The sequence below is a fragment of the Malus domestica genome, chromosome 05, assembly GCF_042453785.1.
Source record: "Malus domestica chromosome 05, GDT2T_hap1".
In the NCBI taxonomy this organism is placed as follows: Eukaryota; Viridiplantae; Streptophyta; class Magnoliopsida; order Rosales; family Rosaceae; genus Malus; species Malus domestica.
Genome location: NC_091665.1, coordinates 8106550 through 8125035, shown reverse-complemented (window position 1 = coordinate 8125035; position 18486 = coordinate 8106550). Strand labels below are relative to the sequence as shown.

At 37.2% G+C, this 18486-nt stretch overlaps 2 protein-coding genes across 5 annotated transcripts; both read left to right on the top strand.

The window, feature by feature from the left end:
* The first annotated feature begins 2200 nt into the window (after positions 1–2200).
* LOC103436582 (dicarboxylate transporter 2, chloroplastic-like) lies at positions 2201–8292 on the top strand. Of its 4 annotated transcripts, XR_011581193.1 has the most exons (6): positions 2201–3256; positions 4502–4815; positions 6098–6546; positions 7208–7340; positions 7629–7794; positions 7982–8292. XR_011581193.1 is itself a non-coding variant. In XM_029101966.2 (5 exons), the coding sequence occupies exons 1-4, from the start codon at positions 2240–2242 to the stop codon at positions 7321–7323; spliced, it is 1896 nt and encodes a 631-aa protein (XP_028957799.2). In that variant the 5' UTR covers positions 2201–2239; the 3' UTR covers positions 7324–7340; positions 7982–8292. The 4 variants fall into 4 exon arrangements, 3 of the variants coding, with proteins under 3 accessions (XP_028957799.2, XP_028957797.2, XP_028957796.2); XM_029101966.2 differs by lacking the exon at positions 7629–7794; XM_029101964.2 differs by lacking the exon at positions 7982–8292 and having other exon boundaries at positions 7629–7980.
* A 4759-nt stretch (positions 8293–13051) lies between these two features.
* LOC103436546 (putative H/ACA ribonucleoprotein complex subunit 1-like protein 1) lies at positions 13052–15718 on the top strand. The gene is made up of 4 exons (XM_008374980.4): positions 13052–13308; positions 13773–13921; positions 14017–14132; positions 15292–15718. Exons 1-4 carry the CDS (start codon positions 13185–13187, stop codon positions 15440–15442), a joined length of 540 nt encoding a protein of 179 aa, XP_008373202.1. The 5' UTR covers positions 13052–13184; the 3' UTR covers positions 15443–15718.
* The last annotated feature ends 2768 nt before the right edge of the window (positions 15719–18486 follow it).

Sequence of the window (18486 nt, the reverse complement as noted above, 5' to 3'; positions counted from 1 at the left end):
CCTCCAGGTTCTAGTTAGCGGTGTGGTGGGTCACGAGGATTCCCACGGCGTTCTGATAAACTACATAAATGTAGGACTCACCTTCGGGTGTTGTAATTTAGTTATGTTCCTACTTGACTGCACCTAGTATTTATGCTCTGAATATGGGTGTTTCACACCTAAACTCACTCTAGCACGTTACTTGGTTATTATTGTTAGTATTTGGTTTTTATTTCTTCGTATTGCTCTTATCTATTGATTCACCGTCGCACTTTTGGTTACGTCACTCCCACGTGATGGTCAGCACGCTTTGATTTTAGTATTGGGGTGTGTCACAAAATTTTCAGCAAGCCGGTTCGGCAATGGGCTGGGAGGGTTGAGTCTTGTGTCAAAATAGAGCCCAAAACTCCAAGATCTAAATCGTGATTATGGGTTGGAAAATAAGAGGGGGAGCAAGAGGAAGGATGGAAAAATGGGTGCAAAGGTGAGGGGAAAAGGGGGAGGCAATGAGCAGCTTTTAGGTGAGAAGTAGGGAGAGATCTGAGCAGCGATGACCGCCGAAAAGGCATGCCAAGGACCCACAAACGGGCATAGCTGATTTGTAGCGGTGGGAGTTAGAAGATGGTGGGGGAAAGGAAGAAAGAAGAAGAGGACAACAAGAAAGACGGTTGTGGAAGGTGTAGGAGGGTGGGGAGGAGGTTAGGAGGAGGAGAAAAGAGGGTGCCGCTAGCCCAAGCCATAATAAGGGCCAGCGGCGCCATTGTAACTAGGGTTTGGTGCTCTTTCAGAAAGAGTATTTTTTTTATCAAAATAAGTCAATTTAGGTTCAAATGTTGGATCGAACTGTTCATATAGGTTTTAGTTCTTATCTTGGCATAACCGCCAGAACCAGACCAAACCGTTTATTTATTTTTTTTAAGTACCTAATTCACTTAACCCATTTAATATATAGACCCAAATGAAATTTAATTAAGTCCAAGCATGAAAGCTATAGCTATACCCTAATGTTTAAAGCTGGCATTATTGGTTTTTTGTCATCTCCTCCTCCCTTCTCTTTTGTGCCGTACCACTTTTTCATTTTCTTCGGTTCTTCTCTTCTTCATTTTTCTTTCTTCAGTTCTTCTCCTCATCCATTATCCTAACACGTAGCCTCCATCTCATAATACCCCAAAGTTTTTTTTTTTTTTTTTAATTTTATAAGCTCTGCTTGATGTTTTTTAATGGTTTACCAATATTAGAATTTATTTTATTTATGAGTGTCACAAGAAGTAGTATTGTTAGTCATTAATTGAATTTATATTTCTTGCTGGCACATATTTGTGTACATATGGCATGCTCGATCTCAATACTAGGATGGAGTAACACTAACCTTTTTTGTTTTTTGAGTACATCAATATTTTTACACTAGAGAAAGAGAAAGCCACACAATGGGCAACCTAATTTGGTATCGAATTCGCTATCCACAAGATTCGAACCTAAACCCTCTCTCTTCTAAATGAAGAGAAATACCACCTGATCGTAGTACTAAGTGGCAGAGTAAAACTAACTTGGGATGGGCATAAAAACAGGGAAGTAATAAATTTGAGCTGAACACGCCGAACTGAACCGTTAATATTTTTCAACTCGAGTTCTAATTTGAGAGATAACTAGGCCTAACCGACAGTGCCCACCCTGCATAGGGATATAATATCAACAAATATTCTAATTATTAATCATTATTATAAATAACGTATAACTGGTTGACATTTATAATATGTGCATAGTAGTAGCCCCTTCAAATAATTTACAATATATTAATATTAGTGATTAAGTAAAATAATAATTAAAAATATATATAATTGTTCAATTTCATTTTAATTAATTTTAAAATTATCAAAAGTCAAAATTGAACCAAATTAAAATAAATCAGTTATATTTGATTTTTAAATTATTCAATTAGATTAAAACTCAACAAAGTATCACTTAATACTACAGTTTAGCAGTATTATTTTTCGGTTATAAATGAAAAATTTTAGGTTTGATTTTCATCAAATATGAATTTAAACCATAATATTACTAATCGATTGTAAAATTTAACCCAAAAAAATCCAACCACACGGTCGAAACCAAGGTCATCAAAACCGTTGAAATCAATTGATGCCCACTCGATTTGGGGTTAGACTCCTTTAAACTTTTACATATAAGAAAAAGGCATATAATAAAAAATAGAAAGAAAAAGAAAATTAAAATTAAAATTCCGTTGAATTCCCTCCTCTCTCACATGAGGATCAGATTAAACGCAGTGTTTGTCTCACGCATCAATCGGCATCACCATCCTCTGCGTCTCCGTCTCTTTCTCTCCCGCCCTTGGAAGCTCCGCCCTTCTCCCATAAAATACACCAAATCCTCTCTCTCTCTCTCTCTCTCTCTCTCTCTCTCTCTCTCATTCATTTCTCTTTCTCTCTCTAAAGAGTTGGCGACAATGGAGAGCTTCGCGCTCCACTCTCACTCCTCCTCCACCTTCCCTCTCTCTTCCCGCGCTTCCTTATTCCGCCGCTCAAAACCCCTCGTCAAATCCCCACCGTCCATCCAATCATCTCGCTCACTCCCCACCCTCCGATCACCATCCCTCTTGCCCTCAAAACCTTTCATCTCCTTGTCTCATTCCTCAAAACCCAGAAAAACCCATTTCCCAATCCAAGCCTCTCAATCCGCACAGCCCCAAACCACTCTCGCACCACCACTGGCACCGCCGCTTGAAGGCGCCAAACCCATCCCCTTCATCATATCCATCGCCATAGGCATTGTGGTCCGCTTTTTCGTCCCCAAACCAGTCGAAGTCACCCCACAAGCCTGGCAGTTGCTCGCCATTTTCCTATCCACCATTGCTGGCCTGGTTCTGAGCCCGTTACCTGTCGGCGCTTGGGCCTTTCTCGGCCTCACCACCTCCGTTGTGACCGGAACTCTGTCCTTCCCGACGGCCTTCAGTGCTTTTACCAATGAGGTGATCTGGTTGATTGTCATTTCCTTCTTTTTCGCTCGCGGGTTCGTGAAGACGGGCTTGGGGGATCGGATTGCCACCTACTTTGTCAAGTGGTTGGGGAAGAGCACACTGGGATTGTCTTATGGGCTGACAATAAGCGAGGCACTAATTGCTCCGGCAATGCCGAGTACCACGGCCAGGGCTGGCGGTGTTTTCTTGCCCATTATCAAGTCGTTGTCCCTCTCCGGCGGGAGTAAACCCGGTGACCCCTCCAAAAGAAAGCTTGGTTCTTATCTGATTATGTCTCAGTTTCAGGTTGGTGCTCGTTCAGTTCCCTAATTTGTAGATATATGAATTCTACATCTTTAACCAATGGATTTCTTCAGTATTTCATATATGGGGTACGGACTCGATAAGATCTTTCATTGATTGCCTCTTTGGATACCTGTAGTATTGTGAATGATCTCACTTTGATAAACTCAGTTAGGAGGAGATTTCTTTTGCATTTTTACTTAACCTGTTGATTGTATATCCTAATTCAGTACTTCTCTTTATTTGAACCAAAAATTGTGGCAAAAATATGGAAAACGAAATGCTCTTGATCTACAATACCCACGGATGCAGGAAGAAGAAAACTAGAGCTCTACAGGGGGAGGAGGAGGGTGGGGGGGGGGGGGGGGGGTTATCGTCTAACTGTTCTTTGCACTTTGCCTTTCGTTTATGCTGAATTTGATAGGAAGAGAACTTTTCTTTTTTCTTCGAAAAACAACTGCTTATTATTGTTGAATTACCCGAGAGTAGCGTTTTCGTCATTGTTCTGCCTTTCGTTTCAAACAGCTACCACCTCCTTTACTCTAGTCGTTGCTGAATTATACACGAGAATTTCCTTTTCCCTCTCTTCGTTGCTGTACCGTGCTTTATATTTTTAAATTTTGTCTCTTCCTGTGTGTTTGTTTGAAGACAAAAAGCTTAAGTTCCCTGGTAATTAGCCGAAGTGCATGGAAGAGCATAAAACTCTTTCTAGTCATGTCCCACATCAGTGGATTGTATTAAAAATATAGATCCTTTAACCTTTATTTCATAACCTTCTGGCTTCTTTTTCTTTACTCTCCCTAAAAAGAGTACTGTTAGGTTCTTAGTAGCCAGTAGTGAAATGTGTCCTCCCGCTCATCAATTATTCTTTGGACTTGTAAATGGTGGATGTCCTATTAAAAGAAAAAATAAATAAAACCACTTCTGGTCTAATTCTTGGGCAATTGTTGAGTTGGGGCCTACTATAAAGTAAACCTCGGCTACGTAGTACACTAGCTTCTCTACTCAAACCTGGATTTAAATCTTGCTTATTATCCGTACAATTGTTTGTTGAAAGAAAGGTAGGAGCTCTCATGTGTGAATTAAGAGATCCAATGTACTAAACAACAGTTTTTTATATTTTCTCTATTGCATTAATTCAGCATAATGTATTACTGTATTAGATATTCTTTCCTTGCTGACTCTATTAATATATGTTATTTATGTCATCACGTGACTCATGCATCTGTGTTTTCTGATGGGTGACAGTCAGCTGGTAATTCTAGTGCTCTTTTCTTAACGGCTGCAGCTCAAAATTTGTTGTGCCTTAAATTAGCTGAGGAACTTGGGGTGATTGTTTCAAGCCCTTGGGTTTCTTGGTTCAAGGCTGCTAGTTTACCAGCATTTGTCTGCCTTCTAGCTACTCCGCTAGTCTTATACAAGCTATTTCCTCCAGAAACCAAAGACACACCTGATGCCCCTGCCATGGCTACAAAGAAATTGGAGAATATGGGTCCCGTCACAAAGAATGAATTCATTATGGTTGGTACAATGCTTCTTGCTGTCTCTTTGTGGGTCTTCGGGTAAGTAGCTTTTGTGGCTTTGGACTATTTACTATTAATTTTACATGTCCAGTGGACCATAATTGCATATCCTTCTTTTTTGCAATCTGATAAATTTTTCACCAAGAATAGGACTTTGCTTGGGATACTGGGATGTTTCCATGGACTATATAATTACAATCATTGAGATTTTTAATTGAGATTTTTATCTTTCATTTAATCTCCTATTTCTGTAACTGTCGATTCTATTCCCAACAATGGTTATTTCTCAAAGGCATCTTTAGTTGGTCAAACATATGTTGTAAATATGACTCTTTTGGGGGTTAAAGAAGATGAATTTCCTGGACCTGTATCTCCACAAACTTGTTTACAGTTTGAACAGGATGAACTTTTTTAAGTGTTATCATCCTTAATGTTGCTGGTTGTAGTCACCAGAGGTGAGGTAACGTTTTTTTATCAAAGAGGTAACGTTTCTTAATAGGATAAAACCTACCTATTGAGGTGCTTACTTGAATATGTTTCATCCATCAATATAGTTGTTTTCCCTTAAGAAAGTGACTCTTCAAATGTTACCTACTTTGGCATAACATTATGAAATAGGATATAGCCTCTGTAAAGTTGGGTACATTTGACCTCTCCATACCTGGTGCACTTAGCTACCCTTTCTTGAAGAGTTTCTTGTTGAAAATTTTCTTTCAAATCTGAACTACTGTGTTTATGCGTAGATTCTATTTCTAGGGGTTTTGTCTGTCCATTTCACTTTGCCAGCTATGTCTTTTTGTGTCTTGCTTATCATATTGGGTAGAATATTCTGTAACTATTCTTCACATATAGCAAAGGGAAAAACAGAAGATAACAAGAAAGCATGCACAGTTCTTTCTTTAGTTTCATTATCTAGCTGTATTTCCATGGTTTCCTATTCGATGTCTTACTTTCAAAGCTTGCTATTATTAAAGAATTTGACTTGTGAGTTCAAGGATGATGGCTAGTAGTTTTGACCATATGACCTTGATTGTTTGGACTTATAGATGTATTCTGTGTGCCCTCATGTAGTCCATACAATGTAGAATTATGTCATTAGTAATGTTTATTAATTTTTTGTTATATAATTTTATCCAAAGAGTCCTTTAGTGCAACATTTTCAACCAAACCACATATTCTTATAGTGATGGTCGACAGTAGCAAACACATTATGTGTGTCTGTGTGTGTAACTTCTGCTCATGATTTCCCTGGGAATGCATTTTGTTCTACTAGGGTTCTAAATCTTCTGATTCACCAATTCCTTTCTTTGTTCGCTTGCAGAGATGCTCTTGGTGTGGCAAGCGTTGTAACTGCAATGATTGGCTTATCTATACTCCTTTTGTTAGGAGTCCTTAATTGGGATGACTGCTTAAGTGAAAAATCAGCATGGGATACATTGGCTTGGTTTTCTGTTCTAGTCGGTATGGCTGGCCAGTTGACAAATCTTGGTATTGTAAATTGGATGTCTAGTAGTGTAGCCAAGACGCTTCAGTCTTACTCTTTAAGCTGGCCAGCTGCATTTGGCGTTCTTCAGGCAGCTTACTTCTTCATCCATTACCTCTTTGCAAGTCAAACCGGTCATGTGGGTGCTTTATACTCTGCATTTCTTGCCATGAACTTGGCAGCTGGGGTACCTGGTGTGTTGGCAGCATTGGCTTTAGCTTACAACACAAATCTGTTTGGGGCTTTAACGCATTATAGCAGTGGTCAGGCTGCTGTATACTATGGAGGTATGCATACCCCCTTCCAACATCCCATTCATAAGTTTGGAATTTTCTTTCCGTAAACAATTACATTTCTTTAGTGTTCATTTTCCTTTTCCGTAACAGTTGCTTCATTTTATTATTTTATGGTCTTTAAAGTTAGGGAAAATTTTTGGTACGTCTCTTGAATTTATGTACAAATTTCATTGTCACCTCAGAAAAAGAAATTTAAGAAAGATGTCCCGTTAATTTTTCAAAACCCATGACAACCTCACCCTGTCAAGTTCTCCATTCATAACATGGCATGTGCGCCGCTCATGACCTGTTTTCAGGGATATTTTTTACTTTTTTAAAGGCAAATTTTAGGATTATTCAGTAGTGAAAAGACTCGTTTTCATTTTTTGGATAGAAAGTTTGAAGGTGTTAGCGTGAGGTTACAAGATGAAATTGGCGTGTTGTATAAGTTGATGTGACATTGAAATCTTTTGCTTACATTTTGATCGCCTCAAAATTTTTTATATACCTTCCTCTATTTGTTTGACCCTCGCTGTCTCCCTCTCCTGCTCCCTTTATTATTTTCACAAAAGCGCTCAGAAGCCAAGAACATGAAAGAAGAAAAAAAGGATCGTCTTTATCAGATTCTGTTTCGGGCAACGACTGATAAGATGTTGTTTGTTGTTTCCAACAGCTGGTTATGTTGATCTTCCTGATGTGTTCAAAGTTGGCTTTATAATGGCTCTTGTTAATGCTGTCATCTGGGCAATAGTAGGATCCTTCTGGTGGAAATTTTTGGGCCTCTACTGATTTTCTTCAGTTTCCTTGTAAGTAGAATATTTGGTCTTCCCTGTTATATTATTATTTTCAGCCGTCATTGAGAGGTGAACTATTGTTTTGGCGGAAGCCGATAATAAAAAATGTGAAACCATAGGTTTACTTCGCCACAGTTTAAATTATGCAGAAGTATTCTCTCTTTAGAATTACTTTTATTGTTCTACTCCAAGCTTGTCTCACTACACATGTATTATACGTTTAGTTTTGTTTCGGATCTAACCATATCGGGAAATAAACTTTTATGTGACCTTTCATTCATGGTTCATGCTCTTTTCCAGATCATGGGTTACCGTTTCTCATATTGATGTTGTTATTCGAGCTCCTCGCTATCTAAACAGGAATTCCGGTGAAATGCTTGCTATGGTTAATGAGATTCCGAGCATCATTCCCGGACTTAAAAGGGGGCTAGCATTGCCACAAAGTTATTCTCATACCTTTCTAAAGGTTTGGAATCCTGAGTTTTTCTCTCCTGCGCATGACCAGAATTCATTACATGGAGCGACTCGAACGATATGAATGACCATTGAAATTGAATTTCCAGATCATTTAACACGTTATACTCATGTACTGGTATAACAATATGTACGAACTATTGATGCAATATCTAATATATGAATGTCGGTGTAACCAGGAGCATGCTGAGGTTCATCGATTACAAGAGCCACTTCGCAGGAGAAAAAATTAGTCAAAATCGTTAGGGGACAAACAAGGGTCGGGTGAGCAGACAATACAACCTTGTTTTTTATTCGATTGCAATGACCCCCTGCAAATGTGGGTTGACGCGAAGGGATCTTTTGATTGCCAAGTGCAAAACTATTTCCCTCGTTCAAAGAGATTTGCAAAACTAGGTATCGAGAGATTAAAAATGCACCATGTAAGTATTATAAAAACACGCGAATGAGATTTGCAAAAGACTGCTTGAAAGATGTCATTTACCAACCACTCTTGCATACCTTGGTACTTATCACGTGGTGTCCTTCCTTCCTATCTAACTCTTTGTGCTCCATTTCTTCATCTCTTTCTACAAATTCCTTGGAGTTTAAAAGTATCTCACCCAAACATACCCTGAAGGTTCTCTTGGATGGAGGATTTATATTAAGGAATATGCTGATGATGGGACCAGAGAGTGAAGGGATTTAAGACGATGAGATTTTGGAGTTCCTTGTTTTGGGTATTAGGGGATTAGTTGGTGTTGAGTTTTTAATTTTTAATTTTTAATTTTTATTATACATGCGATATTACTAATTTAAACAACACATAAGGGGAATGATTTGAACGCAAAAAACAGTGTCCAACAAGGCAATCTATCACTAGCAGTTGGCGATGAGATTTAAATTGATGGGGTTTCGAAATTACTAATTTTGCTATAATAGGATTAATACAAATTAACTAAAAATTTGAAATCTATTAGCAAATGACTATTACAGTAAAATCTCTTTATAATGATATTCGATCTAGTCATAAGAAAAATCCAATGGTGGATTACCCCTGGTGGTTTGGGAATTCATTTTCAACCTACTGCGTCTAGTGTTCAAACTTTCCTATTTCCACTCTATTAATGTAGGGTCTTTTCCAACCTTGACAAGGTCGCATAAACGCAAGCCTAAAGGAACACTAAAGTTAAGGCCCGATGAGTATAGAAAGGTGAAACCGAGTACTTCAAGGGGGCCCATGGATTGGTCTCCAAGTGTCTTGTCAACAATCAAGTTGAGCGCTTCTCTATAAAGCGTCTTCCGAGCACCAAAAGACAAGTTGACCATTGACAGCTTTAAGGTACAAGGTCCCAAGAATAGAAAGGGCAAGCCTAGTCAGACGTCAACCTTTAACCACGTGGTAGCTAGAATAGAGGCCTATGAAGGGACATAAAGGCTGACAAGTAGGACACTTGGGTACAAGTTCCCACTAACTCCAGGCTAGGCAAGGTGCTTGACCGCATTATCCCAAAAAAGGACACATGTGGACCTGCTCCAATGCCCCCTTAATGCCACGTGTCTGCCAAAGAATGAAAGGGGCAACTAGCATGTCTAATCTTTAGATTTGGCATATTAAATGCAAAGGAAGTGTCATATAAGAAGGATAAGTACTCTTTTAGAATGGGTCGGACGAATTGAGATAAAAATTGTACTATTCTAGCCAAGTGCTATTTGTAACCTTATTCTTAATTTATAAAGCAACTTAGTGGATGTAACCCAGTTTTGAGAGGTGGACAACTTAAATCATGTGTCTATTCACATTTGTTTGCAAAGCCCAAATCCATCAAGGACAAACACTTGATCTATTCAACTTTTGTTAGCCTCACCAGTTACACTCTTGCATAAAGTTTTTAATTTATTTTTTAAGAAGCAAACTAGTGCAATTGTTTCAACGGTTGGTAATCACTATAATTATCAACCCCAAGGGGCTAGTATAGTAAAAAGCAAACAAAGATTTGGAATCCCCAACCTTAGTTCGAATTCCCACGATGCATTCCTTGAGGCACCAATGATATGCTCTAGCACCGTTTAACCTAGAGGCCAAAATTACGTTGACACCTTATATGGTACCATGATTGTATGGGAAGCAAGATTAATTTGTCATCAATTATGCTGAAATACCTTTTGTATTAAAATAATAATAATTTATTTTGACACAAAAAAATATAATTTATTAATAATTGAATAAAACTATTTGATAATTAACTTAAAAGAAGTTTATCTTTTGGAAAAAATGAAACAACTGAAAAGAAAAAAGGTTCAAATAAAAAAGGAATAAGTACCTAAAATTCCCTAACCTTTTAGTGTTATTCAAATTGGTTTCAACATTTTTAAACATTCCGAACAAGTATCTAACCTATTGAAAATGTCACTTTCATTGAGCCCCAATTAATTTTTGAAACATGGATTTTAGTCAAAACCCAACAACTTGGTATATTATGGTCAATATTAATAGTAGTTGCCTCAATATCTAATTTCAAACATAGATTCTATAATATAGAACCCAATGATCAAATTGGTATTAAATTGAATCAAAAATGGACTCTACTTGAAATTACATCAGAAGGGCAATCTTCTAACAAAGGAGAGGGTTAAGAATTCAAATATGGTTCATGCTTATGTGTTTTCCTCATACGTTGATTCTCGGCTTGTAAAGCTTGTAGTTTTTTTTTTTTTTTTTTTTTGTGGGCGGTGGGTGGCCGCATCATGATAGTCCATACCATTTAAACAACCTCCATGACCTTCTTCTCGATGTTGGAGGCTTGAGATGTACGACAAAGTTCATAGTCGGGGCTGACTCAATGCGAGCAAGGCGACTGTCCAAGACCCCAAAAAATTGGGGACACCAAAAATATTAGAGTACTTTTATATGAGTTTATGTTATATTCGTATAAATAGAAAACAAGATGAATAATAATAATCAAAGTGTTTCTTTAGTGCAAGTGGCCCTTTACCACAATGGTAAAAAGGTGCTGAGCAATTGCATGACGACGTATGTTTAAACTCCGTCGGTGGCTAATCTAACAAAATCTTATCGTTTGACAAAAAAAAAGTGTATGCGATTGCGTGTTCAATTCCTTGGAATGTCTCTCTTTTCTTTATTTTTTAATTATTTAACAGTCACATGAGCATTTTTCTGGGCACTAAATTATTTGTAGTCCATATATAATATTTATATAAAAAAAAATTAACAAATGAACAATCTTCCTTTTTTTAAGAAAATTAGTAAATGAACAGTGCCACATTTTAAAAAGAATTTAAATTTAAACTTTCTTTCTTCATCTCATTAGTGATTCAACACCAATTTGTTTTCATGAATCATCAAATTAACATCCAAACTCAAAACCTTGTCATCTTGATTTTTGTACTCGAATTAGGCTTTGATTTTATAAATTAAAAATTGAAAATCATAGAAGAATTGATTTAGCTGATCAATGAAGACAGAAGATGGAGTATGTTGCTCCTTTTGGATTCGATTACTCAACAAATAGGAATGAGTAAGATGACCATTGCAAATCCACTCACGCATCTGACATGGCTCAAACTCATGTGCACAACACCTGCACAACTTAAGACACATAACATAAGAACAAATAAACACATAAATTCAACATTAAAACAAAGGGTCATATGCACAAATGCTTGTATCTTTTGTACAAATCTTGGTTTTGAGTGTTAGAAGGTATTCATCTATCAATCTATAGCTCTCCAATTTATTTTATTTTCTTTTAATCTTGGCATTGTTTATGTATTCAGTCGTGCTCTCTAGATTGCATAGGTTTCCTTCCTCCCTTCGATTGTAATCCTTTTTTAGTCCACATATATTATTTTCTAATCCTGATATTGTACCATTGTTAATAAAATTAATTAATTGTAAAAAGAATGTTTATTAATCAATCTACAAAAGGCACCATAAATTTTGCCCTGGGCATTTGAAAACTCAAAAATGGCCTTGGTGGAGTTGGTGGCTTTGTCTAGCATGTGGGGGTGGTGGTGCCAGTTGGTGGAGGCTATGTTTCCATGACTTCTATTTTATTTATTTTTTAACAAACGATATTATCTACCCTAAGATCAACTTCAATGGTGGGATAAAAGCCAAATTACCCCCCAAAATTTCCCCCCAAAATCCAAGAGGAAAATTTGGGCTAAATGCTAAATGCTAATCTAAGGTCAGATTCCCCCAAAATTTAGCCTAGAAATCGGAGTGGGCTCCACCGAATTGAGTGAAAAGGGGCGTTTGTGCGCCAAACGCATCCCACCCACTCGCCCAACTCGCATGATGCCTCAGACAGCGAGGGCCCCGCCCCCGTGGGCCTGTCGGCCACGTTCCACAGCGCCTCCAGCGGCTACTTCCATCCAACGGTCACGATCTACAGGCTGTTGGTTAATCCAAAAGCCTAGATTAATTTTTTTTTGTTTTTATATTTACATATTATTGAATCCAACGACTAAGATCGAATATAATCAAATCTAACAGTAAAAAAAAAAAAGAGCTAATGGCCCAAATTTAAATCCAACGGCTAAAATAATTAAAAAAAATTATTTAACTCAAAATTCACCCAGGGTTAAAAGATTGGTGAAAGTTGAAGGCTTGCTTTGTGGGAAATTTAGTGATTTTTCAATATTTATCGGAATTTAATTTGTTTTAGATTAAAATGTTCATAAAATTAATTTACGATTGTCTACATATTTAATTTTTTTTAAATTTAATTTAACAAAAAAATAGCCTAAGTTCATTCTTTAATAATCCCAGGCTAAAATTTTAGGCCAGAATGGTTAGAGTAGAAAAGCTGTTTCTGGGCTAAAAGCTAAATTTTTCGGGCTAAAATATTTGGCTTTTAGCCCAACCATTAGAGATGGTCTAAGGGGAAGGGGTGGGCTTAGCCTCACAATGGGTTACCAATAATATGGTTCAAATTCGCCTTTGGCGATAATTGAACCTAAGACCTCTCACTTACAATTGAAGAAGAATACCACTAGACTGTAAAGTGGCTACTTCTATTGATTTTGGAGATAAAGTAACCCCTAGTTAATATAACAGATTTTTAACTGGAGCTTAACGTATATGACATTTTTAATAGATTAGGTACTTGTTTAAAATGATCAGAAAGGTTGAGACAAATTTGAAATTACACTAAATTTGGGCCGGCCCGTTGAGTGAAATGACCCAAGCCTGCGGAAGCCATGTCAAAGCAGGGGTATTTTAGTCATTTGAAGACGGAGCATGAAAAGCCCTAGACCCACATGCTAAAACCCTAAGTCATTCACTCATTCGTTGTATTGGAAGCCGAAGCCACTCTTCCGCCAAAACCAACACTCTGTCTGAAAGCTCCTCCTCCTCCCTAAATCACCCAAAAAATCATGCGACCTCCCAGAGGCGGCGGAGGGTTCAGAGGCTCCCGCGGTCGCAGTGGTGGTGGTCGCGGGTTTAACAGTGGCGGTCGCGGTTTCTTCCGCGATGAGGGCCCTCCTTCCGAAGTCGTAGGTCTGTTCATTTTTCTTCCAAAACTTATTTATTTCAGCTTCTGTGTTTCCGTTGAATGGAAACTTATTGATTTTTGTTAAATTTTTTGGGTAGTTCTTCCATTTTAGTGGGGGATTTTGGTTTCCGTGGAGGTTTCAAATCTTTGGTAAGTTTGTCATGAAACTATATGTTCAACTTCTATGGAATTTCTAAGTTAAACAGAAATCTTGGTTGGTGAAATATGTCTCACCCTCTGCAGAAGAAAAAACAAAACACCCAATTTGCTGTTTTACGTATTATAATGCGATGAATTTTGTTTGATTTTATTTATGTATTTTGAGTTCCTCAACCAACATGTTATGTTTTCTGATTTATATTTGCGTTGTTCGGTTGTTATTTGGAAAGCATGTAGATTTCGAATACTGTTACTTTTGCTCATTAGATGGTTTATTGATTTTTGTAATGTTGCCTTTTTTGGTGTGCAGAGGTTTCAACATTTGTTCATGCATGTGAGGGTGAGGCAGTCACGAAGCTCACGAATTCGAAGATACCCCATTTTAATGCCCCAATCTATCTGCAAAACAAGACTCAGATAGGGAAAGTTGATGAAATATTTGGTCCGATCAACGAATCTGTGAGTCCTCGTGTGCGATGTTTTTGATGCCAACTCATTGCAGCTTGGTTTTTAGGTTTGGATGTTTAATATGGTTTCTTTTGATGCAATTGCAGTATTTTTCGGTTAAAGTTATGGAAGGCATTGTGGCGACTTCGTATTCCCAGGGAGATAAGTTCTATATTGACCCAATGAAGCTTCTTCCTCTTGAAAGATTTCTTCCACAGCCAAAGTATGAGTTCTCTTTCACATTATTTAGGTTGAATTTCATGTTTGAGTTGAGATAATGACAAGGTTCCGTACTTTAATTAGACAACACGTGGTTTCTAATGAACAACTGCAAAGAGTAATATCATTCCGTGTTACTTTGTGCCCCCTTTTTTCTTGGAAGGGGTTTATTGTTAAGATGACAGTGCTGTAAGTTATTTTTAAGTGTGGCAGCATAAATTCGTGTTGTTACTAGGATGACAAATTCAGTCTTCTACACTGTCAACTTGAGGTCAAGCTTTGTTTCCAAGCTAGGACAAGCGAAATGCTAATTAGTCTACCTTAGTTTTGGTCACATTGCTAGACCAAATTCTACTTATTATAGATAATAGATATCCCATTGGTTCCTTGGGGAGTTTCTCGATGAACTCTTTATTCTTTTTCTTATGTACAAATGTTATGTTTGATAAAAACAGGAGTTGGCTGATGGAATGTTTTTTATTTCAAAATACGCATGACTTTCAAGATTTTTGTATGATCCTTCAAAGGGCTTATTGTGAAGTCTGTTATTTTTATTTGACATACAACGTCAGAAAATTCTCTTCGAAATGGTCTTGTCGATGGACTTAACTATGCCATTCAGTGAACACATGAGCTAATTTTATGGGTGATCTTGTCTCTGATATATTTTGGTAAAGACTTTTAGTCATATTCATCAGGTCCTGTCCTTGTACCGTGTTGAGTGACAATTCCTTGTCCCTAAAAATTTGGACAGTTTCCTTCAGTTTACTTTAGTAGATGCTTCTTGAAGAGTTCATGCTTGGCAGGGTATGATGCTCTCATGGAAGAAAAATCACGAATTATATGTTTAATCTCGTTGATGTCCAATTGTCCATAAAGAGGAGCTTTCGTCTCAGATGTACAATAAATAAATATTCATTTTTTTTAAAATAATCCTTGTGATATTTAGATGCCCTCTGTGAGTTTGCTTCATTGTTGATGTATTTAGATTTTTTTCTCCCCCTAAAAGTTAAATTGTGGTTCTTTCAATGAACATGGTTTTTTGTGGTAATCTGTTTTTAGTAGTGTTAGAAAGGTCTTCCATTGTTCATCTGAAGTAATTGTCATATTATTCTCATTATGAATTCTTGCAAGTGACACATGTATGGGTGGTTTTGCTGCAGGGGACAGAAGCCAGCATTTTCTCGAGGCGGAGGCCGTGGAAGGGGTACTCCGAGGGGAAGAGGTTTTTCAAGGGGAAGGGGTCCTCCAAGGGGAAGGGGTCCTCCGAGGGGTGGTAACCGTGGTGGCTTCAGGGGCAGAGGGAGATTTTAGAATAACATTTTGTAATATTTCTAGTGCCCTACCCGCTTTGCGTCGTGGTTTCAGCATGCGTAGGGCTCGCAAGAATCACAATTTCATGCTGATTATGGTGGTTGGCATGCGGATGATGGACTATTTATTTTCCTTTTGTATTGTAGTTTTATGATCCAAGGCTCCTAGCTGCAAGCTGAACTTGAGTCGAGTTAAACATAGATGATTTGTTTTTCGTGACAACAGTGAGTTGTTGGTATTGCGAGCTATCAATAATTTATTTGTTGGATTCGTTAAGCAAGTGGACTATTAGACCGTTTATGTTAGTTTATTTATTTGTTGTTTGGGCTTGACCCAAAGATACTACACTTATTCTTGGAGTATGTGATGCTACGAATGCGTAGGTGAAATTTTTTCTATTTTTAATTTTTAATTTTGATACAATTGTTTTAACTTCACCTTATTACATATGTATTTCAATGATATGTTACTGTATATCTATTTTTGACTTTATGTTTTTGTAAGTTTTGTACATAAAGAGAAGGAAAGTATGAGTTTGGAGGCATGAAAGAGAAATCATTGCATTCTGATCATGATAGGATTAAAAGCACATCACAAAGTAGCACACAAATGTCCTATTGATTTTCCTTATTAACACTAAGATTTGTCAATTGTAGCATATGAAAATAAGGGTCTTTCCCGCAGAAGATTGTTTTATCTAACTACTTAAAATGTCACAAAAATTGGTTGCTGTCCTTACTGACCAGCCATCGAAAAATAATTATTAGACTGACTTACATTAATCTAAAGTCTACGAAATTTTATAAGCAAACACTAGACACACAGAGCTACACTTCTACAAATTTTTGGGATTTTTGGATTAGATTTGATATTTAAATTAAATAAAAAAATAAACAGGACAGAAACATATTTTAAGTAGTTCACATACGAGTTAGGGGAATTGCTATCCACCACCAAATAATCATGCAAACATGTTATGTTTCATTCAAATTCCTTTTACTTCCGGATGAAGATGCTCAAGTTGGCTCAATGTTAGAACACAACCTATTACTCTTCCTTACATAGTATGTTAAGAGAACGGCGTTTCCAACTTAACTTAGTCCCTAGCATGCAATCTAGAATAGCGTGTTCATAGATTTAACAAGTAGGAATCATTAAGAACGAAAAGAGTTTGAGTCATCACAAGGCATCGTAAGTACTGGCGTTGTCTTACTTATCCTAGAAATTGGTTCACATGTTAATCGCAATTAACAAGTACTACTCTAGAACATATGTAGGTCCTCATTCAACAAGGGCAGACACACACATATTCATAGTGTTAGAATCCTAGATATGCTTACTACGTATGCATCCATAGAAAACAAATAAAGAATTCATCAATGAGACAAGTAGTGAACCAATTTTCATCCATTCATAAAAGTAATTCAAATGAAATGTCATAACAAACTTGCAATCATATTCGGGGCTTCAAAACAGCCCCTAACTACTAAAAAATTAGTTACACACAATCCTTAAATAAAAACAAAAGATAGATATGAGTTTGAGAAGATAGAACCGAAAGAAATCGACTAAGGCCTCCTCCTCTCTTCCTTCCTTCCCCAATGCTGCTTTTAAACCAATTCTTGCTGCATCATTTTCTTCTCCTTAACTCACCCACTAATAGCCATTTAGTGATGACAATAAGTGAGAGGAAATGTGGTAAAACAATTGTAACACTTTAGGTAGCCTTTATGCCAATTACTCCCTCTTAATCCTCATTTTTAATTCCATTTCCTGTTATTTGAATAGGTGTCAGCTGATTTGTTCTTGGCTGCATCAATTTTGGCTGCTAGTTTTATTGGATTTATTGCCTTCAATGCAGTTACAAACTGCTCAGCGTCTTGGAAACCTTTTAGTGTTAAAATGGCCATAACATCTTCTAGAAAAATGATATTAACAATCCGTGAAATGCTCCAGAAAATAGACATCCGTAGCTTTCCAAGAATATAAGGCTCATTCTCTAATTCATTCTGAGCTGTTCGAAACTTGCTTCCAAAGTCAGCTGATCTGCACATGCAGTTTTGACGAATTTGTTACTTAAAATTCCACTTGTGCTATTTTTCTTTTCTTTGCTTGACAAATCCCACAAAACACAAAAACAACGTAAATAGCTCAAAAATATAAGGAACTAACTAAGAAAAGAGAAGTGAATTTGATGTAAAATATATATAAATATGAGCTTATCAGATCACGACAGAATGTCATTTTCTTTTATGCAATCGTTCTAACTTGATATCTTTTTTACACATATTTTTCTATTATCTTTTCATTATTTTTAAATAGCAGTTTTTAAAGGAGTGAATTGATAAAAATGTCGCGAGATTGCTGATCTTCGTGTTTCGTCTTTTTGTAACGCGTACAAGTTACTATTTTTCTGTATTATCGAAGTATTCGACGATACGAACGTGTAGGCGCAAACGAAATTGAATTTGGAGCTACGATAAAGATTTTACAAAACTACGAAACTTGAGGGTGTTTTATTATTTTAATATTTTATGGTGGGATAATTTAGTTATTTTATTAATTTTTTGAACTGTGGGGCCCACACTCACACTAAACTCTCAACTCCTTCCTCGCCACGTGTCATTTTTTCCCTGCACATTAGGAAACACTCTCTCTCTCTTCTCCCTCAGTCTCTTGTCCTTTTCTCTCTCTGATAACTCTCTCTACCTCCTATCTCTTTTCGTGAGATTTGCCGGACCACCATCACCCACCATCCTCTCCGACGAGCATAACGACCATGAACCCGAATCCCATATCGTCTTGTAGCCGTGAAACTGCATACTTAGACCTCGAGCTGTAAAGACAAACTCGGACTGCGACCTTCAGGGTTCCCTGCGAGAAACTTGAGAATTTCAGTGTGGGTAAGTTTGAAATCTACTCTAGATCTTCATGGATCATGTTTAGGAGTACAATTAAAATGTTTTTTTAGACTTTTTGGTGGCTTTTGGTGCAGAGACAAGGGGAAAACCCTCCCCAATTTTCCGGTGAGAATCCGGTGGCTT